The sequence below is a fragment of the Euleptes europaea genome, chromosome 1 (genome assembly GCF_029931775.1).
Source record: "Euleptes europaea isolate rEulEur1 chromosome 1, rEulEur1.hap1, whole genome shotgun sequence".
Lineage (NCBI taxonomy): Eukaryota > Metazoa > Chordata > Lepidosauria > Squamata > Sphaerodactylidae > Euleptes > Euleptes europaea.
Window position 1 is genome coordinate 166,146,345 of NC_079312.1, and position 25,013 is coordinate 166,171,357.

General features: G+C 48.3%; 1 protein-coding gene across 3 annotated transcripts in view; it reads right to left on the minus strand.

Moving 5' to 3' along the window:
* ZNF385A (zinc finger protein 385A) overlaps window positions 1-25,013 on the minus strand; it is a 165,321-nt gene that overhangs the window by 137,621 nt on the left and 2,687 nt on the right. Inside the window, exon 1 of one of the 3 annotated variants that reach the window (XM_056867085.1) lies at window positions 23,285-23,328. The exons of 1 other annotated variant lie outside the window; for it this stretch is intronic. In XM_056867085.1, coding sequence (XP_056723063.1) covers window positions 23,285-23,318 — 34 coding nt within the window. In that variant the 5' untranslated portion in view covers window positions 23,319-23,328. Of the gene's footprint in view, window positions 1-23,284; window positions 23,329-25,013 lie in introns of those variants that run through there. One more of the 3 variants, XM_056867087.1, reaches the window with a different exon arrangement.

The window sequence follows — 25,013 nt, forward strand, 5'->3', positions numbered from 1 at the left end:
GTTGGCCATTGTGTGAACAGACTGCTGGACTTGATGGGCCTTGGTCTGATCCAGCATGGCCTTTCTTATGTTATGTTCTTAAGTACCCTCTCTGGCATTTTATCCCCCAACTGGAGAGATGAAACAGGCCCCACAAACTAGATGCCACAAAACTCAAGTTGGCTGCACTACCAGAATGCAGCCTGGGAGTCTACATGTATGTTCTGGAGGAGAAAGAAGAGATCAGTTAGGGCTGTGAGTCGTCTCCATGTGGCTAGTAAGGCATTAGGCATGTTAAGTGGATTCCCAAAGCACAGAGATTCCCCGCACAGATGCAGCCAGCCAGTCCGATGCTTTCCAAGTATCCTGAAGTAACCTTGCAGTTATATGCCCATGACTATGTATAATCTGCACTTTACTCTAAAACCCAAATGTATTATGCAAAAATGCATACCAGCCAGTTTTGTATAATTCATACAAAGTGATACGCAGGACACTGAAGCATTCCCCCCTCCCCATCTACTGGAAACCTTGGTACTTTCTCCATCCTAGTTTCTCCCTCCCTGTATCGTTATAAAATTTTACCATCACTGCCCTGGCAACCTAAGAACTTGAGTATATTTGTTTGTTTGAAAAAGCCTCAGCATACAGATGATCAGTTCTGCACTCAGAGCCAGCGTGGTGTAGTGGTTAAGAGTGGTGGTTTGGAGCGGTGGAGTCTGATCTGGAGAACCAGGTTTGATTCCCCACTCCTCCACAGCAGCGACGGAGGCTAATCTGGTGAACCGGGTTTGTTTCCCCACTCCTCCACGTGAAGCCAGCTGGGTAACCTTGGGCTAGTCACAGCTCTCGTAGAGCTCTCTCAGGCCCACCTACTTCACAGGGTGTCTGTTGTGGGGAAGGGAAGGGCAGGTGATTGTAAGCCGGTTTGATTCTTCCTTAAGTGGTAGAGAAAGTCAGCATATAAAAACCAACTCTTCCTCTTCTTCTTAAGAGCTGCTGTTCTCCTTTCCTTTCAGACCTGTGCTGTAGTCTTACAGAGCAGCTTGTTAAAGAAAGTAAAAGTTAGGGGAAAGGGAATCTGGGCCATGGGGGGGATCCTGGCATGATTGTTGTTTTGTGTGTGTATGTGTGTGTGTGTGAGAGAGAGAGAGAGAGAGAGAGGGATACCAGCAGCAAGTACAGCAAGATTGGGGGGGGGACGTGAAAATGACTTTCCTGCACTACTAGCTGCTGCTGCCACGGTGGGGGCGCATTTTCATGCCACTGTTTGGAAATCACTTCCAGACCTAAATAGCGCTGCTAACAAAACATGCTCCCCATCAAATTTAGGGGTATCTTTTGACGTTTACCAGCCCTCCCCACACTTATCTCACCTGCGTGGTCCTTCTCAAAGCAGAGCCATTTCTCTGGCCAGATTTAATGTTTTGCCATCTGCGCAACTCGAAGGCAGATTTCGGAAGATCCCTCTGCCTGACAGGCTTTGCCCTTGTGGCAACAATTGTATTGAAACGGTTGCTCATGTCTTATTTTAATTGTCGTTTCTATACAGAATCTCGTAATGAACTATTAGGCCCCCCGTTGGTTAATAGACAGCATGTTTCAGATTCTTTTAACGTTTCCTATTTATTGAACAACCGTTCGCCCCAAATATTGGAGACGGTGGCACCGTTTTTAAAGTTTGTTTTAAAAGCCCACCAAACAGTTAATTAGATGGCAGTATCAACAAACAGCGCTATTCGATGTAACTGTCTTCTAACTATTCTATAAAGGGCACCTTTTAATATTTCCATTCCTTTTGAATCCTCCTATCATGTGTTTTCATGCCAATAAAGGAATGATGATGATGACCTAGCCATGTGAACTGACTATACATCACACAACAAACACAATTATCACTTGGCAGCTTGGTTGTGTGGAAAGGTTATCACACATGCATCTGCTTGCACTGAATCAGATCGGTCCACCCAGGTTAGTCTTGTCTACTCAGACTGGCAGCAGCTGTCCAGGGTCTCAGGTCCAGGTCTTTCACATCGACTACTGCCTGGTCCTTTTAACTGGAGACGCCGAGATTGAACCAGGGACCTTCTGCATACAAAGCAGAGGCTCGTCCACTAAGCCATGCTTCCCAGCTTTTGGGTTTGATTCCAGCACCATTTGCCAAGGCAAACTTAACCTACAATAACTTTCACATGTTATAATTGAGTGGCACTGGGAGTGGGGGGGACGGACTGGCCTTGCATTCTTCATCAGTAGCCTGACACAGAAAGATTTAACATGTGAGGCTTTTCCGGCATGACACATTGACGGGGAAAAGCTTCACCCTCTTGCTTCCTTGGCGCCAGACTCAGGGAGCGCTTCCAGGGAGTAGCAGAGTGTATCAGGCTCTCCTCCAAAGACATTTCCTGCGTCCCCGCAGATCTGCCCCAAAAGTAGCACAGCTTCATAAATCACAGCAAATCAACTGTCAAACAATCACAGCAAACTAATGTCTATGTTTGAATATATTTTTAAAAATAAAATATATATATTATAGCAACCTTCTGGTTGGTGTGAAATGAAAAATGCCTCTCTCTCTCAGCCTACCCCAGAAGCAGGAGTTGGGGAAGTCATCTGGGAGGGGCGCAGACACGCACACACACAACACACACCCCTCCCGTCCCTATCAGCATAGCTGCCTGGCTGGGAACAGTAGCACAAGAAACAAATTGCTTCCCCAGTAATGGTCTTTGCGACCCCTTCACTCCTCCAAATGAATTATTCGACAGGCACTCTTGGCCAGGCTGCAGTGAGAGGCAGGAAACCAAGGCCAGGAGAAAAACAAACACACACACACCAACCACACCGACAAGAGTGTGTGAAGGAGCACTAATACACATACTGCAGCCCGCGACAGCCAGGGCAAAGGGAATTTATTTATGTACTGGACTTGGACCAGGGAGGCTATGCTCCAGGCCACATGAACACATGAAGCTGCCTTATACTGAATCAGACCCTTGGTACATCGAAGTCAGTATTTTCTACTCAGATCGGCAGCGGCTCTCCAGGGTCTCAGGCAGAGGTCTTTCCCATCATCTACTTGCCTGGTCCCTTTAACTGGAAATGCTGGGGATTGAACCTGGGACCTTCTGCATGCCAAGCAGATGCTCTACCACAGAGCCACAGCCCCTCCCCAATGCCTCTCCCGGTGGCCCTCTGTGGCCAGGAATACAAATCCAGGTGGCACATTAGAGGAAAGGGAGGGTAAACAAAGAATCACAGAGGAGACCAGAAAGGCATCAGCCAAGAAATAGTAGATGAGGCTACAGCAAAGATCACAGAAGTCTACAATCAGTTCAGGAAGTTGAATACCTGGACACAACCCATGCTTGGGCTAACATTTGGTGTAAAAACTGATGCGCGGCACAATCAAGCATTATGACACTGTTCCAAACTGACCCGGAGAGGCACCTTTGCAAAGCCATATGGCTTTTTTTTTTTTAAAGCCTGCTGCACAAACAACTGCCATCCTGTAAGGTAGTTGCGTAGCACAGAGCCAAGGGGGGAAAGAACACAGAGGAGACCGGAGTGGTGACAACTCACACCCGCAGGATCTTAATGGCATTTTGGTCACTTATAGCGCCTGCTGTGTTAACGCGTCCTAAAGCACCTGCGACCCAGTGACAAAGTGTTTCATTGGCGTTGCGGCCAACATGCATCATGAAAGAGGAAAGCCTGCCCCACCGTGCATTGTGAAACAGGATAGCCCTGCCACACCATGCAATGGGACACAGGAGGGGCCTGCCCCGCCCATGGGCACAGGGGGCTTCTGTGAGCTTTGCTGATTTATGGACTCTTGTGTGCAGCATGATCTAGCCAATACCCAAATGTCTGCACAGACATATGGAAGTGGGCACAGCAAATGGAAACACAGAGACGCAACGATTCCCAAGGGTTACTACGAAAGGCAGTCTTCTGCTTTGTCCTCATGGGGCAACGTCTGAAAACGCTGCTCTTGGACCTAGCGAGAACTGGAGCCAGCCTGCATCTTCAAACGTGTCACATCAAAATGCAGGTGAGGATTACATAACTGAACGCTTCCCCCACACCCCCATCAAGCATACCCTGAACTGGATTTCACGTTATTAATGTTGCAAGCGGAGGCCTGTGCATGCCCTGCCTCAAAGAGAAATGTCTGCGTGGGGAGCACACGTGCATTCCTCCTTTGCATATTAATGATAGGTTCAAATTAGGGTTGCCAACCTCCAGGTACTGAGCAAAAACAGACACTTCTGCGTACAGTTAGGTTACAATAAACACAGAAAAAATTCTTACAAGTAGAATTTCTAAATGCAAATATTTATAAGAGTTCCATAAAGCTATGAACCATAGCCATATATCACCAACCAGTGACAATATTACACAGATATAATTACAGGTAAGTATGACAAAGTATTACAATACAAGTTTTCAACATCTAGAAAAGCATAGTAAATTGATATTTCTTTTTTCTACCCCACAGGTGCCAGGCAGAAGAGGAAGACGGCCGTTTCAGATTTTCTTCAGTTCCTCTTCTGACACCTATCATTAATAAAAAATATTAACTCCCACCAGCTTACAATCGCCTTCCCTTCCCCTTCCCACAACAGACACCCTGCGAGGTAGGTGCAGCTGAGAGAGCTATGACTAGCCCAAGGCCACCTAGCTGGCTTCGTGTGTAGGAGTGGGGAAACAAATCCAGTTCACCAGATTAGCCTCCGCCGCTCATGTGTAGGAGTGGGGAAACCAACCCGGTTCTCCAGATTAGAGTCCACCGCTCCAAACCACCACTCTTAACCACTACACCACGCTGGCTCAGTTCACCTGGAGAAAATGGCCACTTTGGCAACTGGACTCTATGGTACCAAAGCCCCTCCCCTCCCCAAACTCTGCCCTCCACAGGATCCGCCCCAAAAACCTCCCACCAGTGGTGAAGAGGGACCTGGCAACCCTAGTTCAAATACAAAATGTGCATTTGACTAGTCCTTCCTGTCTTTATGTATGTAATCAATACATGGAGTTCAACAAGGCCAGCGTGTCCAGGAGTAAGGCTTCTGCCTAGCTTTCTTCCCGACGGGTTCATTTTCTATGTGCAAAGAAGATTCGTTGTGGGGGAGGGAGATAAGGAAGCATTCAAACTGAGGACATGACCCATGCCCCAGCTGAAACCACAAGTGGTACATTCTCAAGAGGGACGCAACCACGGCGTTTTTTGGATACTGCGCTAACATTTCACAATAAGGATCCTTTCCCACTGAGCTATCCTCCGTGGCCAAGCCATCCCAGTTGTAAATAACTGTTACAGTGCAATATGCAAACAATGTGTGTGGACGCAACCCAAGTGATATTCCTCCACATGTTGATTCAGCTTTTACTGGAGCGAGTCACTCTCTTTCCGCCCCGCGAGCGTGGGAGCAGAAGGTTGGAGAACTTTAAGTGGCTCCGGCACGGCCCATCCCCTGGTAGGGGTGATCCTATCTGCACCCAGGTGCCCTATGGAGAAATGATGCAAAGGGAGCCTAGGGGTGATGCTGCTGTGACTCAGCTCCAAACTGGATGGGGCAAGTTCTTCTTGGCAATCCAGAAAACATGACACTTATCTGCATGATAAGCAGTGAGTGGGAACCCAGCTGAAGCCTCCAGAGTATGCTGGGAAACCTATTTAATGTCGATGAAATGAAACAGGCCAGGTAAACTGCTGCAGCAACCAGGAAATTAGGAGACACGAACCAAAATAGTTGTGCTTGAGTCCAAACAATAAGCTAAAAAAAGAGAGAAGGGTATTGCATTCTGCATATGCTCAGAGGCTCTCTTCTTCTCAATCTATAGATGTGGAGAAAACGTCAGGCCCATCCCATATGAGAAAACCAACAACCAGGATTAGATGGGTCAATCCTGCCTCCCTGCAAAAATGTGTCTCAAGCTGTAGGGAGAAACCCACCCCCCATGTTTGCCTCTAAATGCGAAACGCTGAAGCAAGAGTTGAACATTTGCCCAAGAAAATTTGCAATTTGAAAAGGGATGCTTAATCCTTCCTCTCCAGTTCTTCTCCCTGGCTGATTTGTCAAGTCCCACCCCCCTGCAGTCAGCTCCAAGATTGCATATTGTTTGGAGAGGGTTGCAGGAGAGAATTTAAGGTACCCCTCTCACCTCCACAAATATTCACTCCTGGAGGGGGAAAGTGCTGGGGAAACACGTTTGTGCATACAGTGTACACTGGGTTGAAGTTCTGAATGTGCAAAGAACCGCCAAAGACTGGAGGGGAAAAAATAAACATGAATCATGGGCACTTCACCTAGCTCAAAGAAATGACTAGAGTTGCCAGGTCCCTCTTCGCCACCAGCAGGAGATTTTTGGGGCGGAGCCTGAGGAGGGCGGGGTTTGGAGAGGGGAGGGTGTTTGATGCCATAGAGTCCAATTGCCAAAGCCGCCATTTTCTCCAGGTGCACTGATCTCTATCCACCCAAGAAATCTCTCACCGGTTGGTGAAGAGGGACCTGGCAACCCTAGGTCATTTATGTATGGGAGGTTTTGCCTTGGATGTGCCACTCTCTAGATGCACATTTCCCCCATCCGAATTGTCAAAACTCAACAATAAGCTTCCCATGCATAGTTCTGAGAATTCGGATGGGGAAAATGGGCAACTGGAGAGCGGCAAATCCAAGGCAAAACCTCCCGTGCATAAATGGCCCTTGTCTCCACTCACATGACCAACAAGGATGGATCACAATGAGGGATCACAATGGCAGAACCTACTCACAACAAGGGTGGATCACAATGACATAACCTACTGACATAGGATAATCACAATGGCAGAACCTACTCACATAGGCAATAGTTAACACCAGATGTTCCATACAGTGTGGCATATATGGGCAAGCTTAAAGCTCACTTCTCATCTGTTATGTACACAGTAAAAAAGGTAAAGGGCCCCTGTGCAAGCACTGGGTCATTCCTGACCCATGGAGTGACGTCACATCCCGACATATACTAAGCAGACTTTGTTTATGGGGTGGTTTGCCAGTGCCTTCCCCAGTCACCTTCCCTTTACCCCCAGCAAGCTGGGTACTCATTTTACCCACCTTGGAAGGATGGAAGGCTGAGTCAACCTTGAGCTGGCTACCTGAAACCAACTTCTGTTAGGATCGAACTCAGGTCATGAGCAGAGCTCGGACTGCAGTACTGCAGCTTTACCACCCTGCGCCAATGGGCTCTATATGTATACAGTAAGCAAGGCCCAAAGAGAAGTCGCCCTGAAGTTCACAGACTAGCAGCTTTCTCAAGGCCAAACAGCCGCCTGTATTCTACTTCTTTACACGACGAGTGATTACAGTGTGAAATTCACTGCCAGAATACATGGTGATGGTCAGGGGCATAGATGGCTTTAAAAGGGGGTTAGACAGATTAATGGAGGAGTGGTCTATCAGTAGCTACTAGCCATGGTGAGTAAAGGAAACCTCTACATTCAGAGGGAGTAAACCTCTGGATGCCAGTGCCAGGAGGCAACATCAGGGGATATGTTTGCCAGGCATTGTCTGGCAACTGGCAGTATATGGGGGAAGATGGGTACTTACTGCAGGGGCGCGCGGCGATCTTTGTTGCAGCGTAATGATATCACTTCTGGTGCAACTCAGAAGCGCCGCCATTGCACCAGGGTGATGCTCTAGCACTTTCCCAAAACTCTACGGAGTTTCTGGGCAAGTGCTAGGGCATGATCCGGCGCGATACCGGAAGTGACATCACACAGCAATGAAGATCGCCGCCTCTCTATTTTGCTCAGCCTGCTTCCGTCCGCCAAACAGATGAATGTTGGCGGGCATTGGCAACAATTACCAGGCGTTTGCCCACCATTCATGGTAAGCCTATCAGGGGAAGTCCTCGGCCTCTGTGCCCTGTTGTTGGATGGATCTCCAGAGGAACTGGTTGGCCACTGTGTGAGAAAAGATGCTGGACTAGACGGACCCCTGGCGTGATCCAGCAATGCTCTTATGTTCTTACTCCTCTCAGCAAAATGTGAAGCCTTTTCCCTCTGACGCCGAGGACAAACCACTGAAGACGGAGGACATCTCTTTGCACTCCAGGGAGGTTTCGAGCTTTGCTAAGCAGAATGGTAGGACACAGTCTATCAAGCGCAGCAGACTTCCCATGTCCAAAGCCAAATCCAGACTGGTTCTCTTCACAACTGAGAAAAAGGTTTGGACATCCACCTGTCTGCAATGCTTGTGCTAAAGGATCTGTGTGTGGGGGCAGAGGGTAGGACAATAGTGCCTGGATGCCACCTAAAATTTCCACTGATGGGACGTGGTGATATTTGTAGATTCCCCATCATGCAGCGGACCTCTAACTCCCAGAATTTCTCTGAGGGCTCCCTGTCCACCAGAAACAGCATTTCAGGGGAAACTTGGAGGAGGGACAACAAGGAGGGAGCAGGGAAGCCTTGATCCATCATTCCATTCCATTCGCAGACATTTTAGGAGGGATCCAAGCAAAGGATTCCCTGAGCACTCCTGAAGTGACTATGGGAACAAAACTAGGAATTCTACAAAGTTTCTTCCAGTTTTGGGATTCTGTAGAGGGCAGGGTGGGGGTAGGGTTGCCAGGTCCCTCTTTGCTACCAACAGAACGTTTTTGGGGTGGAGCTTGAGGAGGGCGGGGTTTGGGGAGGGGCTTCGATGTCATAGAGTCCAATTGCCAAAGCAGCCATTTTCTCTATCAGCTGGAGATCAGTTGTAATAGCAGGAGATCTCCAGCTAGTACCTGGAGTTTGGCAACCCTAAGTGGGGGCAATATTACTACACCTCTCAAATACCTGATGGGCCTCCACAAAGAAAAGGGCAGCCTTGTTCTCTGCTGCTCTAGAAGGCAAGGTTACGGGAGGGTAGATTTTATTTGAACATTAAACTTCCAAATGGTAAGAGCAGTTTTACTGTGGAATTAGTTGGGTGGGGGGATGCTCTTTCTCCCTGGAGGCTCAACAGCCATCTGCCGGGATTGTTCTATGTTTGAATTCCCTGCGCTGAACAGTGGGGAGAAACTAGATGATCCATAAGGCCCCTTACTACTCTTTGATTCTACTGATGTAGTAGCGACAAGCCTATGCCATGAACCCCACAGTTCAAAACTGTAGTCATGGATTTGCTAGGCATTCAGCATGCCACTTTCCCTCAGCGTGAGCAGCACCCCACGTGTAAATGAAGGATAACTATACTGACCTACTTTACACAGTCGCTCTAAGGAGTATTGAAATAGCGCACGTGAAGCACTATAAACGCCATCATAATTATGCTATTTATCCTGCTGGCGTATCCAGTCTCAAACCACTGTACAAGGCTTCCGTCGATCCTATCCTTTCTCAGAGTTTCCTTTGAGGCGCCGCTCAGCAGGGCCCAATAGCAAAGAGGAGAGAGCCTCTGAGCACATGCAAAGAATATTCTTCTCAACAGGGAGGATCCACAGCTGAACCTAAACACCTGAGGTTAGAAAGCAGGGTGACACTGAGGCCTGGGTCTTGGAAGATCGTGTCTTCATTACCTATGAAATATTTCCAATGGTTAAAGGATGTAGAATGCAGTGTTTCCCATAGCTAACTAATAAGCTGAGGGGCCAAACTAGGATACAAAGCCAGATTTTCCTTATCCCAAGCAGTTGCTTTATCCTCCGGACAAGCAGTTTCCAGATGTGAAAGATGTGCAGGGCCAGCAACGTTTTAGAATTAAAGAGTCGAACTACGTCCAGTCTCAGAGCATAAGATGAGCCAGTCTAAAGAAAGCCCACTTGCGCAACTGAAAATATGCAATTTAACGTTACTGATGATTGACTTATTTGTTAATCGTCCATAAAGTTTTTGAAGCCCAAGCTCTGGTGGTTGCAAGTCCTTCATTAGGAACTGGTGTAGTGGTTATGAGCGCTGGACTAGGATCCGGGAGACCCAGGTTCGAATCCCCACTTTGCCAAGCAAGTTTGCTGGATGACTTTGGGCCAATCACACTCAAAATTACCACTCAGGGTTGATGTGCGGATAAAATGGAGGCGTATAAGCCATGTTGGGTCCACAGAAGAGAGAAGGGCAGAATATTACTGAAGTAAGTAAATAGATAAATAAATAAGGGCTCATAACAAGTGATAAACATACACCCCCGCATGGTCATTTCAGTGCACTGGCCTAAATTTGCACACGGTGTGCACTTGGATTACTGGCAACTGTTCACCCCTATCATTTTCTCTTCTCCGTAAAGAATCTCTAAGAAGCCCTTCATCCCTAAAAATCTTGGCCTGCCTTTCTCTTTGCATACCAGTTATTCTAGTAGCCATCTCTCCAATATATTGGAGAGATGGGCCAGAATGGCCAAACAGGCAAGGGATCTCGAATGGGCGCCCTTCTCGGACAGGATTGAGAGCACAGACTTTGAGCGTGGAGAACCAGCGTGGTATAGTGGTTATAGTGGTGGGAGGAGCCCCATGGCGCAGAGTGGTAAGCTGCAGTACTGCAGTCAAAAGCTCTGCTCATGACCTGAGTTCGATCCCAACGGAAGTCAGTTTCAGGTAGCCGGTTCAAGGTGGACTCAGCCTTCCATCCTTCCGAGGTCAGTCAAATGAGGACCCAGCTTGCTGGGGATAAAGGGAAGATGACTGGGGAAGGCACTGGCAAACCACCCCGTAAACATAGTCTGCCTAGGAAACGTCGGGATGTGACGTCGCCCCAAGGGTCAGGAATAACCCAGTGCTTGCACAGGGGACTACCTTTACCTTTTACCTTGGAGCGGTGGAGTCTGATCTGGAGAACCGGGTTTGATTCCCCGCTCTTCCACAGGAGCAGCGAATGCTAATCTGGTGAACTGGATTTGTTTCCCCACTCCTACCCACGAAGCTAGCTGGGTGACCTTGGACGAGTCGCACTCTCTCAGCCCCACCTACCTCACAGGGTATCTGTTGTGGGGAGGGGAAGGAAAAGTAAACACATGAACACATGAAGCTGCCTTATAATGAATCAGACCCTGTACTGTCTACTCAGACTAGCAGCGGCTCTCCAGTGTCTCAGGCAGGGGTCACCTACCTGCCTAGTCCCTTTAACTGGAGATGCCGGGGATTGAACCTGGGACCTTCTGCATGCCAAGCAGATGCTCTACCACTGAACCAAGGCCCCTCTCCAGCTTGATTCTTCCTTAAGTGGTAGAGAAATTTGTCATATAAAAACCAACTCTTCTTCTTCTTCATAGCTTAACTTAAAGGATTTGATTTGATTTCCTTTTCCCCCCAAAGAGCCTTATAGGGTTCTGTAGTGAGCCCTAAGAGGCAGACCCCCCTGCTTCAGAGAAATGATACACAGAAACCCCCTTTGCTGTTAAAGATTATCTTTGTCCTTCAGATATGGCAACAGACAGCATTCCCAGAATGTTCTGGTCCTGTTTGCTACAGCAGCTCTGGCCATCCGGCCAGGGCCATCTTAATGCATGGGCCCGATGGGCACTTGCCCCCACGAGCATAGGGGCCCTATGCTAATCTGTGTATGTTAAGTGACTTGCCATAAATAAATACTACTACACAGTAGTCTAGACTATACTAAACTTTTTATTTCTGTGAGCGGTTGTCGTAGGGTCCCCAGCACACTGGTTTGCCCAGGGGCCCATAATGCTGTTAAGATGGCCCTGCATCCGGCACCACCGCAGTGTGGGCTCAAGAACACAAGGTCACGGCAAAGTCATGGACCGAGCTGGCAGGGCTGGGGACTTCCCCCTCCGGCTCCCTTCCTGGGACAGAGCAAAGCCGAAGGTTGTGGCTTGCTATCTCTAAAGGCAGAGAAGATTTCACCACAGCTGAAAAAATCTGGGCAATTGTTACAAACCAGCCCACAAATAAGATCCTGCTTAGGCGATAAAAATAGCCACTAAAGCTGTGGCTACCTGGTTACATAAAGGCCGGCCGGGCGCCTGGCTCAGCCTCAGACAGACACAGGGTGGCGCGGGGGGGGGGGGGGGAGGGAAGAAGAGAGCAGATCCAGCTGGGATCCTACATTCACACGGAGCATCTTGCAATAAATGACCAGGATAATCAGAGCATAGCAAACAACAACCTTGATCAAGGATCTTGCCTGCAGGAACGGCCCGCGCTCAAAGTCGGCGCTCTCAGTCATGTCCGAGAAGGACACACATTTGAGATCCCTTGCCTGTTCGGCCATTCTGGCTCATTCACAAGCACAGTGATGAAGGGGGGGAGGAGAAGAAGAAGAGTTGGTTTTTATATGCTGACTTTCTCTACCACTTAAGAGAGACGCAAACCAGCTTACAATCACCTTCCCTTCCCCTCCCCACAACAGACACCCTGTGAGTTAGGTGGGGCTGAGAGAGTGTGACTCGCCCAAGGTCACCCAGCTGGCTTCATGTGGAGGAGTGAGGAAACCAATCCAGTTCACCAGATTAACCTCCACTGCTCATGTGGAGGAGTGGGAAAACAAACCCGGCTCTCCAGATCAGAGTCCATCGCTCCAAACCACTGTTCTTAACCACTACACCATGCTGGAGAAAGCCATCTCCGTGACCCCTTTGCAGAATCAACCAGAAGTTGAGTCTACAGGGCATCCGTTAAAACAAAGGTCGTCACAGGCACTTCTCCCATTTTGGGGTTTGTGCATTACTTTTAGGAAATTTAAGTCCTCCCCATATCCTTGGACTCCCGCTCACACACTCAGTCGTGACCATACAGCCTGATCATACAGAAGCACTCCAAGGCAAACTAAAATGTGCCACGTTGCAAGGATAGAATCATAGAGTTGGAAGGGACCACCAGGGTCATCTAGTCCAGCCCCCTGCACAATGCTGGAAATTCACAACTACCTCCCCCCCCCCACACACACACACACAAAGTGACCCCTACTCCATGCCCAGAAGATGGCCAAGATGCCCTCCCTCTCATCACCTCCTTAAGGTCATAGAATCAGCATTGCTGACAGGTGGCCATCTAACCTCTTAAAAACCTCCAGGGAAGGAGCACTCACCACCTCCCGAGGAAGCCTGTTCCACTGAGGGACCGCTGTAACTGTTAGAAAATTCTTCCTAACATCTAGACGGAATTGTCTAGGATTAGAAAGCAATATTTCAAGAGTCAAACTTCTAGATGACTGGGTGACCAGACCCCTGGGGACCTTTTCACTCTGCCAAAAGAACAGCACCCCCCACCCCTATTTTCAACTCAGCTCTGGAACGGCCTTGCACAAAATCCAGCATGAAGATTCTGTAAGAGGCTGGAAGCCAGAGGGCCAGGAGCAATAATTACGAGCAGAATATTCTGCAGCAGGAGGAATACAAAACGGGCTCTTTCCAGTTCAGAATTAAATTCACAACGTTCCCATCTCCGGCGATCTGAGACAATCTGAAGGCTGCTAAAAACGATAGGTTAATTCCATCGAACGGCAGACCGCACGCCGGATGACAAAAACAGGCCTCCCCGCGGTCGCCTTTTATGAAGGGAAGATCAGCAACTTTCAAACCCCGCTGATCTGACTTTGTATTCACCTCCTCTGACAATGGGACCCTCCGGTGTGACTTGATTGGGAACTGTGGCAAACAAATTGCAAAGGCAACCACGGCTGGGAAATCGACCCATGCGGCTGGGATTTGCGCTTCCTTGTACGCAGCATATACAAGGTTTGCCAAAGGGTAGTCATGTTTGTCTCTTGAGGGGGAAAAAAACAGAAAGAAAAAGAAAAGCAACAGATTGTTGTAGACCCTTTAAAGACTAACAAATTTACTACTTTTACTAACGAAAGCCCACTCTGCCAGATGTATTGGCTCAGGCCCATACATTTGTTATTCTTTAAATCACTAAAGAATTCTCCCTTTGAATGAACGCACGCAAAAGAGTTTGCTTTCAGAAACAGCCAAACATTGACCCACTAAATCTCCCTGAAAACAAGTTAATGTGACATTTTTTTCATCCTGATTTCTCAAGAATTCACAACACTATCCCAGAGTGGTGTTAGGGAAGTCCAGGCTGTATGACATGGTGTAGTGGTTAAGAGCGGTGGTTTGGAGCGGTAGACTCTGATCTGGAGAACCGGGTTTGATTCCTCCACATGTGCGGTGGAGGCTAATCTGGTGAACTGGATTTGTTTCCCCGCTCCTACACACGAAGCCAGCTGGGTGACCTTGGGCTAGTCACAGCTCTGATAGCGCTCTCTTAGCCCCACCTACCTCACAGCGTGTCTGTTGTGGGGAGGGGAAGGGAAGGGGATTGTAAGCCGGTTTGATTCTTCCTTAAATGGTAGAGAACGTCGGCATATAAAAACGAACTCTTCTTCTTCTTCTAGTTTGGTCTCACAGCATATGGAACTGGGCACTGAATGTGGAATTCAACTTTCCAAGAATTTCAGCTTTCGGTGTTCAAAAAACAAATTCAAGTTTCTAGCCCTCATGAGTTCAGAGATACTGTTGAAATTGTTTGGGTAATATTTTGTGAAATCTCAGAAGCCACAAGCAGACTAGGATTTACTGTTTTCCTGCCTAGCTCTCCCCACCCCCCTAATAATTAGAAGAAGAATATACAATGCTGTGAGCTGACATGGCATAGTGGTTAAGAGAATGAGCAGTGTGACCCAGGAGGTCCTCAATTCAAATGTCACTTCTGCCACAAATTCACTAGGCAGCGTTATGCAAACTAGTGTCTCTGAGCCCCACCCAATTGCAATATGAGGATAATACTGGCCTACCCTGCAGGACTGTTGTAAGAGATGCAAAAAGTGGTAAACAGATACTAAGTGGCATCATTATATGCAAATATGCTTATTTAGTTGCGCAAATGCAGGCTGTAGAATGTACAGGGGTTTTTGGAACAAAATTAAAGTTCCCATAGCACACCCTTTTCATGTTAAAGAGCAGAATATATGCATGATTACTCAGAAGTAAGCCCAGCTGGTTTCAGTGGGACTTACTTCCAAGTAAGTGTCCATAAGACTGCAGTCTGAAAGTGAAATCCTAAGCAGACCTCAATGGACTTAGAAGAGTGTAACTGCTTAAGATCAAAGTGAATAAGATGAGAAATGGTAGCACCAGGCATTCACAAACACATCAGCCAAAGAAATCGGAAGGATCCCCTGCCCATTTTAACAGCCTTGGCATTAGTATCCAATAATTCCAGGCAGATTCACCATTGAATTAATCATACAAGCGCCCCAAGATCACTCCATACCACCTCTTGCTACATCCTCCTTCTGCACACCTATAGGGCATGTTTTTTTGGTGGGGGGAACACATCAAAATTGCAATTGGAAGCTGTAAATAATCATGTGCCCATTCCATCCTGTGGTAAAATCAATCTACAAGAACACTGCCACATCAGAAGTGAGCTAAAAATTATGTAATACCTTGAGAATCAACTGTATGCAGGATACTTCCCAAAACCTAGTTCACAGAGGGATGAATTGGGAACAATGGTGAAGAAGAAAGAATCTCCGATCTGGGTAGAAGAAGAATGTCGCCTTCTTCTGAAGCACGGGGTATGGTTCTCTGATTTGGGTCACCTGGGAAATCTCTGCTCAGCAAGCACTATTCAGCAGAATATCATTTGTGATGTATTGTCCACTGCCTTACACAAACTGATCTGTTGGCCCTCCCGGCTGGGCAGAGAGTTAGATTATTTCTTATAAAGGTAAAAGTCCCCTGTGCAAGCACCGGGACATTCCTGACCCATGGGTGACGTCACATCCCGACATTTACTAGGCAGACTTTGTTTACGGGATGGCTTGCCAGTGCCTTCCCCAGTCATCTTCCCTTAATTCCCATCTTTCTTAATTACAGCTATATCCTGCATTTCTTCCAGCACAGAATTCTGGATGGGGTATATTTTCCCAGGATACCTCCCATTCTACCACTACCCTGAGCCAGACCTGGTACATCATGTGCTCTCAAACCCTACTGTAAGCCCCACATCAGCACGACTCCAGTCAAAGAAACAATTTGCCCGTTTAACAACAGAAAAGTCAAGTTTGCTACTCTCATTAAAGAGTAGCCCATCCAAAATTACCTGCATTATACAAGCATTTACAAACATGTGCCTTGCATTGATGGTGTGCCTTTTAGACGTGCAATTGAAAATAAAATAATGTGGATAACAGCCTTGAAATGCTATAGAGGTAATCAATCCCCCCCCCCCCGATGTCCTTGAACCAGAGAAGGTCCATGATAGTTTAATTACGTGGTAGGGTCTCTGCCACATCCCTTTAAACAATCAATCAATAAGACTTCTTACTTTTCTTTGGAGGAGATAATGAATAGTTTTAGGCACAGCATGACTCATGTTCTGAATGCAAAATTTTTGTTCCCTGGGTGCTATGGTATTCGGGAAATAAAACATGGTAGCAGGGCCAAGTTAAGGAATTGGGGTGGGGATACTTTGCAGAACCATACTGAAGAGTCTTATACGGTGGTATTGTCTCATCTACTAGAATACATATAAGAACAGCCCTGGATCCTGGAAGGACAAAGGAAAAAACCTCTTTTGAACCAGCAGGCGCTAGCACTCTTCAATTTCACACTGAAGTAGAAGCCTATCAGTGACTGGTAGTTAGTTGGTGAGCAAGGAAGCTCAAACCTCTCCTAACAACCACTGCAGCTTGAGAACCAGGGAATTAAACCAGAGCCACAAAATGCGAGCATACCACAGACGCTGAAAACGCCAGCAAAAGTTAAGGCAGACAATTAACACCCTGGCTCATGGCACTCTGCAAGCCTGGCCATGATCAGGCTGAGAATCACAGAACGCTTCTCACACCAATGTACCGCTCACTACCGCATGCCCAGATGTACCACAAACCCTTACTTTGTCTGGGGAAGGGGGCAGGCTGTTGAACATTCTTCCACCACACCCCATGCTGGTGGTGGTGGTGGTGGGGTTTACATAAACATTACATAAGTAGAATCAACATTCTACTTATGGGGATCAACATTCCCAAGGTTCATTCCCAACCAAGAACGGCCAGCTGTGGGTGGCCAACTGAAGGCCGCATGTTTTGAATAAAACACCCTGCCTGAGCTAGGACAGCCCATGGCAGAGATGAGAACGGGCAAGTTCATCACTTCACCCTGCATCCGAGAAGCAGCTCCCTCAGCACTGTGGTTCCTTCCAAAAAAGAGAAACAATGACAAGTGGAAAGATTTCCGAACGATAGCGATGAGGGGTGTTCTAACCCATGCAGCTTGAAGTCTTTCAACATGTGTCCAAAGTGGTCCAAGTAACTTCTTTAAAGGTAAAGGTAGTCCCCTGTGCAAGCACCGGGTCATTCCTGACCCATGGGGTGACATCACATCCCGACGTTTACTAGGCAGACTATGTTTACGGGGTGGTTTGCCATTGCATTCCCCAGTCGTCTACACTTTACCTCCAGAAAGCTGGGTACTCATTTAATGACCTCGGAAGGATGGAAGGCTGAGTCAACCTTGAGCTGGCTACCTGAAACCAACTTCTGTCAGGATCGAATTCAGGTCGTGAACCTTTGACTGCAGTACTGCAGCTTACCACTCTGCGCCACGTAAGGAAGTACAGCAATCTTCCAAGTTGCACAGAACTCTTCTTCAGGTGGAAGAGTTTTGTGAAATCAAATGCTTGGCACCCTATCAACATGGTCTAATAAAAAGGTATCACTGACCTGTTTTTCTTTACAGACAACACAGGGACCACTTATATAACATATATGCTTTGAAAAAGTGAAAAGGGGGCTTAGACCTTATCCTGTTTGTCTTCATTACACATCCCAGGAAGGATGGAGGGGCAGAGAAAAAATGACAGGGTGCTAATATTCCCATTATACAGAAAAAGAACCAAGGCCGAGAGACACTGCCCCTGAAGGAGACAGCTGCAGAGCAGAGATTCAAAAACCAAGAGCTGCAGTGCCGTTCCCCTTACCTAAGGTCATTTGCTCCATCACTGCATAGCTGGCTCAGAAACGGGACATGACAAAAAACCAAGGGTCAAGGCCTGCTGATCATGGCTGCTTGCAGATCCCAGCTGCATCCTCAATTAACCCTGTTTCCCAGCTGGACTTAGCAGCTGGGGGATTATTGCAGCCCCCACAGAGCTGGTGTAGCAAAGCCGCGGGTCAGCCAAGCCTTTTCTGTTCCTATGTTCATTGCCCCCCTCCCCGGTGCTGTGCAAGAAAATAAACATTTCAAAGGCATTCAGCACTAGGCGCTACGGAGCCTCGGATTTTACTAAGGTCTGCCACCTAAGCACACTTACTGTCTGTTGACTGGATCCTTACATATTTATTTCCGGCGCTTGTAGTGGTGGGGAGGTAGGACAGAGTGGAAATTTTCAGACTGTGGAAGGTGTCAAGTCACAGCCAACTTATGGTGACCCAGTAGGGTTTTCAAGGCAAGAGACGTTCAGAGGTGGGTGTGTCATTGCCTCTGCGTAGCTACCCTGGACTTCCTTGCTGGTCTCCCATCGAACTACTAGCCAGGGCCGGCCCTGCTTAGCTTCCAAAACCTGAGGCCCCAAGAGATCCTGGAAACTCTGGTCGGCATCAAAGATGAGATGAGTCCAAGGCAAATCTGCTACCAAGTCTCAAATCAATGTTGACACCTCCATCCAGCTGAGCAAACTGGGCAGAGCCTCGCTCCTGCAAGACTACAAAGAAGGAGGGTCTATGGCACCCTTTGTGAGCGCTGTGTATATATTTGTTTTCCAACTGGGAGGACGGAAAAGTCACTCGGAAGCCCGGCACATGTGGCAGAAAGATGACAACTTCACACACAAACATACATGCTTCTTTGATGTCCCTCAGCCTAGACCCACAAATTCATGCTGGGACAACTGTAGACTCCCACATCTGCAAGGTCAGTCCCACATCCAAGATCCTCAGAGCTTGGTTCTCCTGAAGCTCCGTTGTCTTCCCACCCAGGATCCAAAGCTGAGCTTCTTGGACTTGATAGGGAATGACAGAAACCGAACGGGCTACATTTATGTAACAGCGTCGTCGGCCTGGAGAGAAGGCGCGCCAGAGTGCAGGAAATGAATGAGACTGTGCCGAGCAGTCTTCTCCTTCCCCAAGACAAATGCACGAGATGCTGGCTGCTTGTGACTTTGCTCCCGGCTGATACCATCCAGATCCGCAGTATTTTGCTCCTCACCACTTCATCAAGCGGGCAGGGGCAAGGCAGAAATTAGGGCCACGGCTCAAGCATTCGGACAGCAAAGCTCCGTTTCCAAGCGCAAGCTGAACAAGTCCCGTCTTGAAGAGGGCATGCTGAAAACAACCAGCCTATGGCATCGTTGACAGCAAAGCGACGCCAAGGGCAGATTTGGCTGAGAAATCAGCCAGGGAAGCTGCCATGTGGACAACGCACCAGGGGGGAGTGGGGAGGTGGTTTCTCCCTGCCAACCTTAGCAAAGACAGCCAAATCCAGTTTGGGCTTCAGTGGGCTTGGGAAGGAATAAGCTTGTATTCACTTGGTTGGGACAAAAAAAAAAAAAAAAAAGGAGGAACGGATTTTGGAAAGAAAATAGCCCCACAGCTCTCTTGATAAATTGAGATTCACTGATAGACACCATCCACTACACAGTGATCTCCACATGAAGCTGCCTTATACTGAATCAGACCCTTGGTCCATCAAAGTATTGTCTACTCAGACAGGCAGCGGCTCTCCAGGGTCTCAGGCAGGGGTCTTTCACATCACCTACTTGCCTGGTCCCTTTAACTGGAGATGCCAGGGATTAAACCTGGGACCTTCTGCATACCAAACAGATGCTCTACCACTGAGCAACAGCCCCTCCCCAACACATGAAGCTGCCGTATACTGAATCAGACCCTTGGTCCATCAAAGTATTGTCTACTAAGACCGGCAGCGGCTCTCCAGGGTCTCAGGCAGGGGTCTTTCACATCACCTACTTGCCTAGTCTCTTTAACTGGAGATGCCGGGGATTGAACCTGGGACCTTCTGCATGCCAAGCAGATGCTCTACAAGCTGAGCCACAGCTCCTCCCCTCCTGAAAAGTAGATTTGCTGCACCACAATGGAGCCTGCCAGGCACCACCGTTGCTCACACAGCCTTCTATGGCCGCATTTCACAGCACATTATGATCACCTCTGCACTGCATGCCAGTGTCCCCTCCTCATTCCAGTTAGCTGCTTTCAAGGCTTGTTGCATCGAGACCCTCGCCAGTGGCCCAGCTCCCTTCCCCATCCAAGCAACTACAAAACTGCTCATCACTCGCATTACTGTCACTCTGCCATATATCACTGGTCTGCATTCCTCTGCCTGAGGCACTCTATGCCCCGTGAACACCTTAGTGGACGTGTCTGTCATGGTGGCCCTGTGCGTGTTTCTCATTTACCGTCTGGCCACTGTGACAAGCCTTTGTTTCCGACTGAGGGGATTCAGACTGCCTCCTAAGATTTTGGGGATCTAGGTTCGTTTTGAACTATAAACTTTCCCCTCAGTTTCCAGGTGTTTTCCACTAGTTTGGACCCTCTCTCACACACAGGATTCCACCCACACCAGCCTGCCCTTTCCCCAGAGTCAGACAGCCAGCATGGTGTAGTGGTTAAGAGCGGTGGTTTGGAGCAGTGGACTCTGACCTGGACAACTGGAGGGGTTACCGCACTTTGTATTCCCAGCAATGTATCAAGCGTTTGAAAACGTTATAAAAAACATCGCTTTAAAAGGGTTTTTGGATACCACGGCTTATAAATGGTTGGAAGACGTCTTCACTTCTAAAGGGGCCAAACAAAGTGCGAACAGTATTTTTTATAACGTTTTCAAACTCTTAATACATCGCTGGGAATACATTGAAAACGTTATAAAAAATACTGTTCGCACTTTCTAACTCTTAATACATCGCTGGGAATACAAGTGCGGTAACCCCCTGGGATTGATTCCCCGCTCCTCCACATCAGCGGCGGAGGCTAATCTGGTGAACTGGATTTGTTTCCCCACTTCTACACACGAAGCCAGCTGGGTGACCTTGGGCTAGTCACACTCTCTCAGCCTCACCTACCTCACAGGGTGTCTGTTGTGGGGAAGGGGAGGGAAGGTGCTTGTAAGCCGGTTTGATTCTTCCTTAAGTGGTAGAGAAAGTTGGCATATAAAAACCAACTCTTCTTCTTCTACAAGGCCTGCTCATCAACAGAGTCAGGCCTAACAATCGGGCACTCTCCTCTCCCAGAGCTAGTTAAACTGCTCTGCCACACTACCAGGCACAGCTACCCTTCACTCTGCCTGCTCTTTTTCCTGAGCCAGACCTGAGCTGTCCCTGCCCTCTCCCTGAGGCAGATCTCAACTCCTTTTTCTCCTATGTTCCCTCCAACATCTCATCCCCTTCTCAAAGGTGAATGGATGCTGGAGCAGCACTCCCATGGGCTCATCCGAGTGGCCGATTTCCCCCTCTAAATAAATAAATCTTGTGTGTGTTAAGTGCCGTCAAGTCACTTCCGACTCACGGCAACTCTATGAATAAGGTTGCTAGGTCCCTCTTTGCCACCAGCGGGAGGTTTTTTGGGCAGAGCCTGAGGAGGGCGGGGTTTGGGGAGGGGAGGAACTTCAATGCCATAGAGTCCCATTGCCAAAGCGGCCATTTTCTCCAGGTGAACCGACCTCTATAGGCTGGAGATCAGTTGTAATGGCAGGGGGTCTCCAGGTAGTACCTGGAGGTTGGCAACCCTACCTATGAATCAATGTCCTCCAAAATGTCCTATCTTTGACAGCCTTGCTCAGGTCTTGCAAACTGGGGGCTGTGGCTTCCTTTATAGAGTCAACCCATCTCTTGTTGGGTCTTCCTCTTTTCCTGCTGCCCTCAACCTTTCCTAGCATGATTGTCTTTTCCAGTGAGTCTGGTCTTCTCATAATGTGACCAAAGTACGACAGTTTAGTCAGTTTAGCTTCTAGGGTCAGTTCAGGCTTGATTTGCTCTATAACCCACTGATTTGGGTTTTTTTGGGAGGTCCAGGGTATGCGTAACACTCTCCTCCAACACCACATTTCAAAGGAATCTACTTTCTTCCTATCAGCTTTCTTCATTGTCCAGCTTTCACACCCATACATAGTAATGGGGGAATACGATGGCATGATAAATAAATCTTAGCTGTTTATATATTAATCCAGCCTCAGTAATCCCACTAATCTTGTGCACCACAAAATTTGCCTCACAACAGTGAAATCGAAGCCTATTTCCCCCCTACCTGTAGAACACCTGGAAACTGAGGGGAAGGTTTATAGTTCAAAACAAATCTAGACCCCCAAATCTTAGGAGGCAGTGTTTCATACACCCTCAGTAAGGGGGGGAAATGCTTGTCCCAAATTAGTGTTAGCAGCGGGATTCAGACACAACGTTTCACAAACCCAAGGTGGTAGAATATAAAGATATAAATATCTAAGATAATATGCGAGGTAAAGGTTTTGTCAAAATGCCTCCTAAGAGAGCAAAAGTACTTGAGGGGGGCCGAAGCGGAGCTCGCGGATACAGGGGATAGGTGCCGAAACTGAGGACACTGTGAATATTGACCAAGCAGAGAGCTGGAAGATAAAGCGAGAAATAGAACTTGAGAAATTAAAAGCAGAAGGAGAGTTACAGTGGACCGGAATGGCACAAGAAAGGGAAAAGCCCAAAGAGAAATAGAATTAAAACAAAGGGATATCTCGGAACAAATTACGAGACAAGAGAAGCTTGTTGTATTGAAAGCCTCTCCGGCGGCCCGGATGCACCCGTTGCCTTCCCCATCCGAGAGACTACAGAACTGCTTGTCACTCGCATTACTGTTACCCTGCCATATCTCACAGGTCTGCATTCCTCTTGCCTGGGCCACTCTATGCCCCGTGAACACCTTAGTGGATGTATGTGTCATGGCGGCCCTGCGTGTGTGTTTCTTGTTTACTGTATGGCCACCTTCTCCAATAAACTTCACTGGCGCACCCCTGCGAGGCATCACCGTGGCTCACTCCACTGCCACCCCATATTATTCACCATTTTGATAAAGCCCTCCAACTTGCCAACTGCAAACCTTTGCAATGGCAGCTCCCAATGCACGTACTAATGTCAACCACTGTGCCGTTTGCTGGCGTTTAAGAGGATGAAGCCCCAACTCGTATAGCCCTGGTTTCCTAGCTAGCAATGTCCTCGGTTGCAATGTCTCCATTGGACAGTGTCAAGACTTCCCAGGGTGAGGGGAGAATTGTTAAGCCACTAAATGGAGCCACAGCAGCGCGTCCTAGAGCTGAAACGAAAGCCAGCCATGGGTTGCAACGCCATGCTGTGGAATCTTTGTGCGGAGTTCCCCACCCCAAGGGGCGAGTCTGGCACCTACCTGGGAAATAGCTGGGACCCTGTCCAGACTCCATGTCACATACACAAAAGCTACTTGGCGGTATGGAACCCAGCACTGGAAGAGACAAATGCAGAGGGAGGTGTAGAAAGGAGAAGCTGAGGAAAAGTGAAGGAGCTTAAGATGGAGTAGGGGGTTCAAAAGAAGCATTTGTGGGAGGGGAAGGTAAAAAGGAGAAAAAAGGAGGGATGTGAGCACAGATAAGCCGTGAAAAGAAGGAGAAGAAGGAGAGTTGGTTTTTATATGCCAACTTTCTCTTCCAATTAAGGGAGACTCAAACCGGCTTACAAGCACCTTCCCTTCCCCTCCCCACAACAGACACCCTGTGGGGCTGAAAGTGAATGGCTTGCCCAAGGTCACCCAGCTGGCTTCATGTGTAGGAGTGGGGAAACAAATCCAGTTCAACAGATTAGCCTCCGCCGCTCATGTGGAGGAGTGGGGAATCAAACCTGGTTCTCCAGATCAGAGTCCACCGCTCCAAACCACCGCTCTTAACCACACCACCACGCTCTTAACCACTACACCACGCTGATCGGAGAGCGCTTCCTCCCCCCAAACCCCAAGCTGCGTTTGAAGCCCAAGATACAATCAGTTCCTTCTCTCTCTTCCCAGCCTCTGTCTTTGCCCCCTCCCATAGTCTCTGAGCAACGCAGATCACAAACATCAGTGGAGTCTAAGGCTGCCAATATCCCTGCTACACCCTGTGCGTGAGAGGTGAGTCAGGTTGGCAAGCGTCCCGAGAAGCGCCCTGGTAGGAAATAGACAGGCGACATCTTGGGGTTCCAAAAGCAGGGGTCACGAAGACCACGAGGGGTCATGGGAGGAGAAGTTCCTTCCCTCTCCAGGGACGTTTTCACAGAAGAGACCGCGACACCTCCAGGAAAGCAGAAGCAGCAGCAAACAAGTTGTGACGGGTGGGTGGGGGCCAATACTCCAGACAGAGGGCCCTAGCAGTGCTTCGTATAGGCTGATTTCCAGCAAGCAAAAGAGCACATGTGTTTGTGTGTGTGTGAGAATGTTTGCACGCGTCAAGGCTGCTGGTTTTGTTCAAGGCAAAGCAGGCAGCTACCCGAAGAGATCTGCAAGTCGAAAGTGTGAGCTGTGTGTGCCCGTACGCGCACAAGGTTGAGACGGACATTGATGGAGTTGAGTGGGGGAGTCTGAGTGGGAAAGCATTCTTTCACCTTTCTCCCCAATGGGGAGTCGAAGCAGCTTACATCACTCTCCTCCACTTAAGCGTCACAACAACCCTGTGAGGTAGGTTGGGCCGAGCATGTACAACTGGGCCCAAGGTCACCCAGCAATGGAGGAGGCCTCACTTAAAGCCCTCTGTGTGTGTGTGTGTGTGTGTGTGTGTGTGTGTGTGTGTGTGTGTGTGTGTGTGTGTGAAGTGCCATCAAGTCGCTTCCAGCTCATGGCGACCCTATGAATCAGTGTCCTCCAAAATGTCCTATCTTTGACAGCCTTGCTCAGATCTTGCAAATTGGGGGCAGTGGCTTCCTTTATTGAGTCAATCCATCTCTTGTTGGGTCTTCCTCTTTTCCTGCTGCCCTCCACTTTTCCGAGCATGACGGTCTTTTCTAGTGACTCTTGCCTTCTCATAATGTGACCAAATTAGAGCCCTAGTATTTATTTATTTATTACTGGCTTCATTATACACTGCCTTTTTCCCCAATGTTGACCCAAAGCCGCTCACATTGTTTTCCCCCCA